The following is a 9,917-nucleotide window of genomic DNA, read 5'->3' as shown; positions in this document are numbered from 1 at the left end:
AGAGCAGAAAATTAGTCATAGTGAATACTAAGATTCTCAAGTATAGTACTAATATATGTTGTGATACACCACTTCTATGGGAATAGCTCTTTAAATTTCTTAATCAAAGTCAGTCGGAAACATATAGTTCAATATTTTACATATACTCTATTTAGCTTCTAGCTTAGAGACTGTAAATAGTCCACAAGAGCTAAGTTCTTAGTCTTTAGTCCACAAGAGCTAAGCTTATTGACTGCCTCTTTTGTATTACTAATACAGAATCACGTACTAAATAAGTCTACACTTTACAACTCCTTTGTACAAAATATATTAAAAACTTGTTTAGGCTGCTTTGTTGACTTGTTAAGTGTTTCATAATAATAAACATTTACAAACAATCACATACTGATGATGATAGATTTTCTTCATGTCCACTTCCACAAAACATAACAGAAGGAAAGATTTTTGTTTAATGTTGTTTTAGTTTTTAAAATTGTTGATTTTATCATAAACAAAATTTTAAAATTATGTGAGTGAAAAATATTCTTGTATAATATTTAATTATAATTTCTATAGGTGCTAATCATGCCTTTTCCTATCTGCTCTAGGCAAGAGTAAACATTCAAAATGATACATGATCTTCCTCCACACTCCATAGCAATGAAGCAATACATTAAACAAATCAAAATTCAAAGTGTCCATTAGATAGTGGATTTGCTATTTGCAGTAATACCTTATTCAGTAATGTATAAAATAAAAATTGGCCAAACTACAATGTCAATTTTCATACACATCATTCATTTAACACTTAATTATATAAGACTTTGCATTATTGCTTAAGCATTTCACTTCATGCAACTTGTCCCCTCATCAAATCATGAAGATCTGGAAACACATTCTATTTTCCTAATGAACAAGTTAGACATGTCTTATATTTCTCAGTACTTTATGTAATTTTATGCATATTATATATCTGCTGAATAAATGAACAAATCAATGAATGAACAAAAATTATTAAAAGTTAAGTACTGCACTGTACGTATCATTTCTATACAGCATATTTCCTTCAAGACTAGTTTGTAAAACTCCTTAACTTTGTATGTGTCAACTTTTTGTCCTTCTCTATACATACTGGAGCCCTCGTGGGGCAGTGGTTAAGAGATCGGCTGCTAACCAAAAGGTCAGCAGTTTGAATACACTAGCCACTCCTTGGAAACCCTATGGGACAGTTCTACTCTGTCTTATAGGGTCACTATGAGTCGGAATCAACTCAACGGCAATGGGTTTTGGGTTCCATATATGCCAAAAAGCTTATTCCAATAGATGCCTGATATTGCATATTGAAGGGAAGAAAAACAATAAAAATGGTACTTAATATAAATGTTTTAAATATCCCTTAGAAAGTTTAAGAATTCTTCAAGAAAATATTTTTCTCTTAAAGAATGATTAATATAGATTCTATAACATGAAAAATAAGATGCTTTTCACCAAAGAAAAGGGTCTCTGAATAACATTAAAAGATTAGGAAAAAATAGCAAAGTCAGATACTAGTAAAATAAGAATCTTGATGCAAGATATTATTATCCTTATTGTTTTTGAAAAAGGAAAATATATATAGCGCATTATATTCTGAATGAGATGTCCTTAGTCGGAATTATACTTTATTTTCTAAGTGATCCTGACCCTGGGCTTTTACACCTATTTAGATATTATTTTGTCATCTGTCTCCTACCGTGCAGTTTAAAAAAAAATGAGAAAACTCTTGTGAATCTTTAAGTAACTCAGTATGGAGAAAATAGCTTTGTTTTCTTCTAGCAATCTTCATTCTCTTTTTCATGCACCAACTCTATTGTCATAATTTAGTTTAAACAGGTACAGCTATGCCATTTTTATTTTAAAATGCTTTATGTACCACAGACTCCAACACTAATGTAATTATCCTCAAAAGTAAGCAAAAAGTTAAATGGAGTTTTCTGCAATTGTATAATACAAACATTGGAAAATTTTTTTCAGATGATTGACTAAATAATATTTGACAGGCAATTAATATTTTCAGAGTTAAGGTTATTGAGTGCTTAAGAGCTTGGCTGCTAACCAAAAAGTCAGCCGTTCAACCACCAGCCACTCCTTGGGAACCCTATGGAGCACTTCTACTCTGTCTTATAGGGTCACTATGAGTCAGAATCTACTCGACGGCAACGGGTTTTTGGTTTTTGGTTACCATGTGGGAGGAATGACTTTCAGAGCTTTCTTTGACAACATAATTCTCATAGCTCTATAAATCAAGAGTTATTATTACTTCCAGAGGAGGAACCTGAAACACAGTCAATTTAAGTAACTTGCCCAGGTCACACAGCTAGAAAGTGGCAGACACAGAACTCGAAACCAGGTTCTCTGGGGCCAGAGCCTGTGCTCCTAATCACTTGGGAAGACTTGCTTCTCTTTCATGAACAGTCATTTCTCCTTTAAAAAATATCAAAGCCAAGGCTTTGTAGAAAATGTAGAAAAACTGATAATAGATAGTGAATCTCTCACTTTTGTCATTCATTTCACAGGATTTTACATTTGCAAAATTATTTTTCATATATGGCATACTCCTTCAAACCCCTCCAATCTACCCCAACCCTTATCCTCTTTATTCCCCCCAACCCCAATAAATCAGAGAGCACAGATGACAAACACTAAGAGCCTTGGCTTTGATGGAGCCTTCTTAAGATGAGTGTAGAAAGAAAGGTTTCAGAAAATGTCTAAAACATTTCTGCTCACATGCATAAAAAACATAAATGAAAAAACATATATCCTAAAGGTATAACAATTAGAACAAAGTGAAATAGACCTAAATTCAGAAAACATTGGTATCTAATCCTAGAAAGTAATCTAATGTCCACATAATCTCATCCATCTATAAGGCCAGCTGAATATAAAGTTTGTGTTATCACGCACAGCACACAAATAAACATACCAAGTACAACAAAGCCTTATTTTTCCCGTGAGGATATTCATTCCCTGATCTTTATTTTCTAGGCTTGCTGTTTGTTAATCATTGGTATGAAAATGTTACTACTTAGATGGTTCATCCATTTCCTTTCATTCCAGAGAAGGCCATTCTCACTTGCCATCTTAAGCAACAACTGATATTTCAGTCTCAAGACTTGATTAAACTCAGATCCACTTAAGTAGCACAGAGAGAAAGCAAACATGAAAGAAATGCTGGTTCTCATTGATTTTTTGCTCATATTACCCTCATTTTCTATAACATGGTACCATGTGGGCCTGTGAGCACTGGTCTCACAAATATTCCTTATCAAATAAACAAAGGGAGTAAATATTTCAGGAAGATGAAAAGGAAAAGGGGGAAAAAACAAACGAGCAAACAAAAACTCCTTTGACCTGACGTTATGAAAAAAATTAAAAAAAGACACTAAGATGAAAAAAAAAATAGTGTCATGGTTTACATGTGAGATTTTGATGGAATCTAGGGCTGTGTTTTAATTCAAAACTCACCATCTCAAAACCACTTCTTTTCATCCGCCTGCAGGACTTGAGGTAAGTACGTATACGTTTTCTGGCACGCTCTTGATACTCAGGGAATTGTCGCCTGCATGAGTCAATGATAGCCTGGATCTTTTCTTTGGGCTGCTTAGAGATTGGGACCATTCGGTCCAAGTTTTCATCTACAAACAGCCTGACAAACATCTGTTGGCAAGAGGGAGACAGAGGAGAAGGGTTTGGAGGGCTGCTCTCTTCTGTTCCTAACTTCCTGTCTTGATTATCGATAGGAAAATACTCTTTTCTGGTTTATGCACTGGAGTACTTTGCAATGGAAAGCCAGGAATTTTAAGCAAACACTCTTTAAAGACTTTCTAAAGGGTTGGATAAAAATTAGAAAGAGAGAGAAAGACAGACAGACAGACAAACAGACAGAAAATAATAGAATATTGTGTAGAAAATAAGCAGGAAATAACAGTAGACTGTGACAATCAAGCACCCCATAAAATTCTCTATTAATGATAAATACGACTGCTACATCACTACACTACAGTGTTCTAAACTCTGAAAACAAACAATCGACTCTTTTTCATGCATAATTACATAAGCTGGAAAAGCAAAAAAAATAACTGATGACGGGCGTACTCTTCCGATGGATAAGCTGAGGCCCCCTTCATCCACTAGGTAAACATGCATACTCACACAACACAACTCCAGTTTTCAGCTCACATTTGGCTTTAAAATTCTAAACAAAACACAGCAATTCTGGTGTCTGGTTGGCAAAGAGTGTTTCATGTACTTTTTAAATCCTTCTGTAAATTAAACAAACATGTCTCTAAAATATCCACTTTATCAACAAGCAACAACATGAAAGTGAAGTGGCAAAAATGAAACCACACTGGGAGTGCGGAAGGACTCACATTAAAAGCTTTCAGCCGCTCGGCTTCCACTCCATCTGTCTCGTTCACTTTCTCAGAATCCTCATGGTCATCGTGGTCATCTTCATCCTCATCTCCCCTGTTGAGTGATAGGTCCTCGGCACCTCTGTCGACACTCTCGTTTTTGCCAGAGTCATAGCTTGAGTAACTATGTGCAGGAGACTGAGAAGAAAGGGGGGATTTGGGCATTAAGTTTACTGCACCGGATTACAAATCTTATGCTTTCTTTTTCATTTCAACTGTTTCTCAAAAAATCTTGTCTAAATGAGTTGGTAACTCTAGAGCTGTGGGTATTCTAATTAAATGGAAGTTAATTAAAATTCAATTCAATTAAAAATTCATTTCCTCAGTCACACTGGTCACATTTCAAGCGCTCCATAGCCATACATAACATTTCTATCGTTGCACAAAGTTCTATTGAACTTCACTGTTCTAGAGCAATTACTGTTTCCACTTAATATCTATACTGTAAAAAAACTCAAAACTTATCAATTTTGCAAGAGAATCATAGAATCACATATTCTAGGAAACGGAAGTCACCTCAGAGCTTAGTCACTTTAACTGTATTATTATTCTAAAAACAGAGGAGAAACTTGAAGAATGGATACTTTTTTAACTTGCCCAATAAGTACTGTACAATATATTATTGATATTACAGTGTTTAAAAATGTTAACAAGACAACATGCTTTAAAATCACCTTAGAAATTGCCTATGAGTCCTAAGATGGCCTCTGATTTTGGTTTAGAAGAAAAAGATTAGGTTTTATCCTAATCACCTTTTAAGTTTAGTTCTCCCATATTCCAACACTATACAAAGGACATGATGAATTTAAAGCAAGAACATTTAAATGAGTAACAGTGGCACATATTCCAATGTAAAAATCATTAGTTCTGAAATTAAAAAAAAATCATTTTCCAAATATAAACAGTCATTTCAAATGCAAACTGGCCCTTCTTAGAGGTCTAGTTGGCAGAATGCAACAACGTACAAGTATATAGATAGATAGATAGACAGATAGATAAAGAATATCTCAATAAAAAGTTAACTTGATTCTCTTTCCTTCTGAGATTACAAATATTCAAAGTAATTCCTCCTGGGACATTTTAGGCTAATTGCAGAGTTAGTTTGGGAAAAGCGACCTAGAAGTAAAGGAAATCCAAGAATATGGTGTGATAAGGAGCTTGACTCAGCAGTGTACAGCATAATAATTACCTATTCTACATAACCCCTTTGGGACCATCACAATGGCCAACAATCATCAAAGCATATTCCAGGTGCTTTTGAAAAGACACTAAAAGATGTAAGAGAATGTAAAGAGATGTAGTCTATACTTATTTTAATTTAATTAGGTAAAATGTAGTTTCTGAGATATCAAATACCATAAAGCAAATAATGAAGAAAAGCAGGGTAGAAAAAAAAAGAGAAGGAAATTAACACTTAGAACCATTGTACGTGTATTGGTTCCCTATAAGGAGGTATTAGCCTCCTGATTTTACAGATGAGGAAAGAGTTTCAGAAAGGCGAAATAACTTCCTCTCGTCTAGATAATTTTATAACTAGTATTTGTACCTAGTTCTGTCTTGAGCTAAGAGAAGTGGGAAAAAAGGTGCTTTTTTTGTATTTAATACAGATTACATACATTTTTCTAAGTATGTGTGTATGTGTGTGTATAACTGAAAGAACAGAAAATATTTGCTGGTTTAAAACCTGTGGCCGTCGAGTCGATTCTAAACCATAGTGACCCTAGGACAGAACAGAACTGCCCCATATGGTTTCCAAGGAGCGACTGGTGGATTTGAACTGCTGACCTTTCAGTTAGCAGTGGAGCTCTTAACCACTGTACCACCAGGGCTCCTTGTTGGTTTATGTACACATTAATATGAAAGCAATAATAAATATATTAATATAATAATAAATATATTATTCTACCTAAAGAAATTGGATGTATTATTTGCAAAATTTTCTTACAAAAGAGTAACCCACGTTTTATAAATCTTAAATAATAATAAGCATTCTCACTTGCTCTAAAATCCTCAAGAATGTTTTCAATGAATTTATTATTGGTTCACACAATTTTGTTTATTTGTTTCTACTGGGTAAATTAGAGGAAAGATATCCAACTGTATAATCAAATGAAGAAAAACTAAGTTGACTTAAACAGGAAAAAACATCTATAAAAAGAAACAGCAAAAAACTTTTTTCAACTTTAGGAATGAACATATTTTAGAATGCAATATATTTGAGTTAGGAATAAAATACATTTAAGCAAATAAACTTTTTATTATTGTACTTTAGATGAAGGTTTACAAAAAAACTAGCTTCTCATTAAACAGTTAGTACACATATTGTTTTATGACATTGGTTAACAACCTCACAACATCTCAATACTCTCCATTTTTGACATTGGGTTCCCTATTACCAGCTCTCCTGTCTCCTCTTGCCTTCTAGTCCTTCCCCCTGGGCTGGCATGCCCCTTTAGTCTCATTTTGTTTTATGGGGCTGTCTAATCTTTGGTTAAAGGGTGTATGTACCTCAGAAGTGACTTCATTATGGAGCTAAAAGGGTGTCCAGGGGTCGTACTCTTGGGTAAGAGAATAAACTTAAGTTTTATTTTTTCCCATACAAAAATTTATATATACATTGTTATGTGACTCTAATTGCTCTCCCCGTACTGTGACAGCACGCTCCCCCTTCCCACCCCCGATTCCCCATGTCCATTCAACCAGCTCCTAACCCTCTCTGCCTTCCCATCTCACCTCTGGAAAGAAGCTGCCCATTTAGTCTCTTGTATCTACTTGAGCTAAGAGGCACACTCCTCACAAGTATCACTTTATATCCCACAGTCCAGTCCAATCCCTGTCTGAAGAGTTGGCCTCGGAAATTGTTTTAGTTCTGGGCTGATAAGAGAATCCAGGGGCCGTGCTTTCGGGGGTTCCTCCAGTCTCGGTCAGACCATTAAGTCTGGTCTTCTTACTAGAATTTGAGTTCTGCACCCCACCTTTCTCCTGCTCCGTTCGGGACTGTCTGTTGTGTTCCCTGTCAGGGCGTCATTGGTGGTAGCCAGGCACCATTTAGTTCTTCTGGTCTCAGGCTGATGAAGTCTCTGGTTTATGTGGTCCTTTCTGTCTCTTGGGCTAATACTTTCCTTGTGTCTTTGGTGTTCTTCATTCTCCTTTGCTCCAGGTGGTTGGGACCAATTGATGCATCTTAGATCGCCGCTTGAAAGCTTTTAAGACCCCAGACGCCACTCACCAAAGTAGGATGCAGAACATTTTCTTAATAAGCTTTGTTATGCCAGTTGACCTAGATGTCCCCTGAAAGCGTGGTCCCCAGACCCCTACCCCTGCTACTTTGTCCCTCAAAGTGTTTGATTGTATTCAGGAAACTTCTTAGCTTTGCTTTAGTCCAGTTGTGCTGACTTCCCCTGTAGTGCGTGCTGTCCTTCCCTCACCTAAGATAATTCTTATCTACTATCTAGTTAGTAAATAGCCCTCCCTCTCCCTCCCAACTCTCGTAAACATCAAAGAATGTTTTCTTCTGTGTTTAAACCTTTTCTTGAGTTCTTATAATAGTGGTCTTATACAATATTTGTCCTTCTGTGACTGACTAAATTCACTCAGCATAATGACCTCCAGCTTCCTCCATGTCATGTTTCACGGCTTCATCGTTGTTCTTTTTCGTTGTGTAGTATTCCATTGTGTGGATATACCATAATTTGTTTATCCATTTGTCCGTTGATGGGCACCTAGGTTGTTTCCATCTTTTCACTATTGTGAACAGTGCTGCAGAGAACATGGGTGTGCATGTGTCTATTCGTGTGATGGCTCGTATTTCTCTAGGATATATTCCAAGGAGCGGGAGAGCTGGATCGTATGGTACTTCTATTTCCAGGTTTTTAAGGAAGCGCCAAATCGATTTCCAAAGTGGTTGTACCATTTTACATTCCCACCAACAGTGTTTAAGTGTTCCAGTCTCTCCACAACCTCTCCAGCATTTATGATTTTGCGTTTTTTGGATTAATGCTAGCCTTGTTGGGGTGAGATGATATCTCATTGTAGTTTTGATCTGCATTTCTCTAATGGCTAGTGATCGTGAGCATTTCTTCATGTGTCTGTTAGCTGCCGAATATCTTCTTTGGTGAAGTGACTGTTCATATCCTTTGCCCATTATTTAATTGGGTTATTTGTCTTTTTGTTGTTGAGGTTTTGCAGTATCTTGTAGATTTTAGAGATTAGACGCTGACTGGATTTGTCATAGCCAAAATTTTTTTCCCAGTCTGTAGGGTGTCTTTTGACTTTTTTGGTGAAGTCTTTTGATGAGCATAAGTGTTTGATTTTTAGGAGCTCCCAGTTATCTAATCTCTCTTCTGGTGCTTGTACATTGTTACTTATGGTTCGTATTGTGTTTATGCCATGTATTAGGGCCCCTAGCGTTCATTGTCCCTATTTTTTCTTCCATGATCTTTATCGTTTTCGAATTTATATGTAAGTCTTTGATCCATTTTGAGTTAGTTTTTGTGCATGGTGTGAGGTATGGGTCTTGTTTCAGTTTTTTGCAGATGGATATCCACTTACGCCAGCACCATTTGTTGAAGAGACTGGCTTTTCCCCCAGTTAATGAACTTTGGGCCTTTGTCAAATATCAGCTGCTCATAGGTGGATGAATTTATGTCTGGATCCTCAATTCTGCTCCGTTGGTCTATGTATCTGTTGTTGTACCAGTACCAGGCTGTTTTGACTACCGTGGTGGTATAATAGGTTCTGAAATCAGGAGTGGGAGGCCTCCCACTTTGTTCTTCTTCTTGAGTAATGCTTTATTTATTTGGGGCCTCTTTCCTTTCCATATGAAGTTGGTGATTTATTTCTCCATCTCACTAAAAAATGCTAGTGGAATCTGGATCGGGATTGCATTGTATCTGTAGATTGCTTTTGGTAGAACTGATATTTTCACAATGTTGAGTCTACCTATCCATGAGCAAGGTATGTTTTTCCACTCATGCAGGTCTCTTTTGGTTTCTTGCAGCACTGTCTTGTAGTTTTCAGTGTATATACGTCTCTGGTTAGATTTATTCCTAAGTATTGGATCTTCTTGGGGGCTACTGTAAATGGTATTGATTTGGTGACTTCCTCTTCGAGCTTCTCTTTGTTGATGTAAGGGAATCCAACTGATTTTTGTATGTTTATCTTGTATCCTGAAACTTTGCTGAAAACTTCTGTTAGTTCCAGTAGTTTTCCTGCGGATTCTTTGGGGTTTTCTGTGTATAAGATCATATCATCTGCAAATAGAGATACTCTGACTTCTTCCCTACCAATTTGGATGCCGTTTATTTCTTTTTCTAGCCTCATTGCTCTGGCTAGAGCCTCCAGCACAATGTTGAATAAGAGTGGTGATAAAGGGCATCCTTGTCTGGTTCCCGTTCTCAAGGGGAATGCTTTCAAAGTCTCTCCATTTAGGATGATGTTGGCTGTTGGCTTTGTATAAATGCCCTTAATTACATTGAGGAGTTTCCC

At 36.3% G+C, this 9,917-nt stretch overlaps 1 protein-coding gene across 12 annotated transcripts in view; it reads right to left on the bottom strand.

Moving 5' to 3' along the window:
• Nucleotides 1-9,917, bottom strand: part of NOL4 (nucleolar protein 4) — a 392,270-nt gene that overhangs the window by 87,737 nt on the left and 294,616 nt on the right. For 6 of the 12 annotated variants that reach the window (XM_004386883.1, XM_023741173.1, XM_023741174.1 and 3 more), the window contains 2 exons: nt 4,389-4,568; nt 3,484-3,675 (listed from right to left, as the gene is read on the bottom strand). In XM_004386883.1, coding sequence (XP_004386940.1) covers nt 3,484-3,675; nt 4,389-4,568 — 372 coding nt within the window. The remainder of the gene's footprint in view (nt 1-3,483; nt 3,676-4,388; nt 4,569-9,917) is intronic. The other 6 variants (XM_023741176.1, XM_004386884.1, XM_004386885.1 and 3 more) reach the window with 1 other exon arrangement.

This window comes from Trichechus manatus, unplaced genomic scaffold (assembly GCF_000243295.1).
Source record: "Trichechus manatus latirostris isolate Lorelei unplaced genomic scaffold, TriManLat1.0 scaffold00175, whole genome shotgun sequence".
NCBI classification, from domain to species: Eukaryota; Metazoa; Chordata; class Mammalia; order Sirenia; family Trichechidae; genus Trichechus; species Trichechus manatus.
The sequence above is the reverse complement of the archived record's forward strand: the minus strand, read 5'-3'. Positions and strand labels throughout refer to the sequence as shown.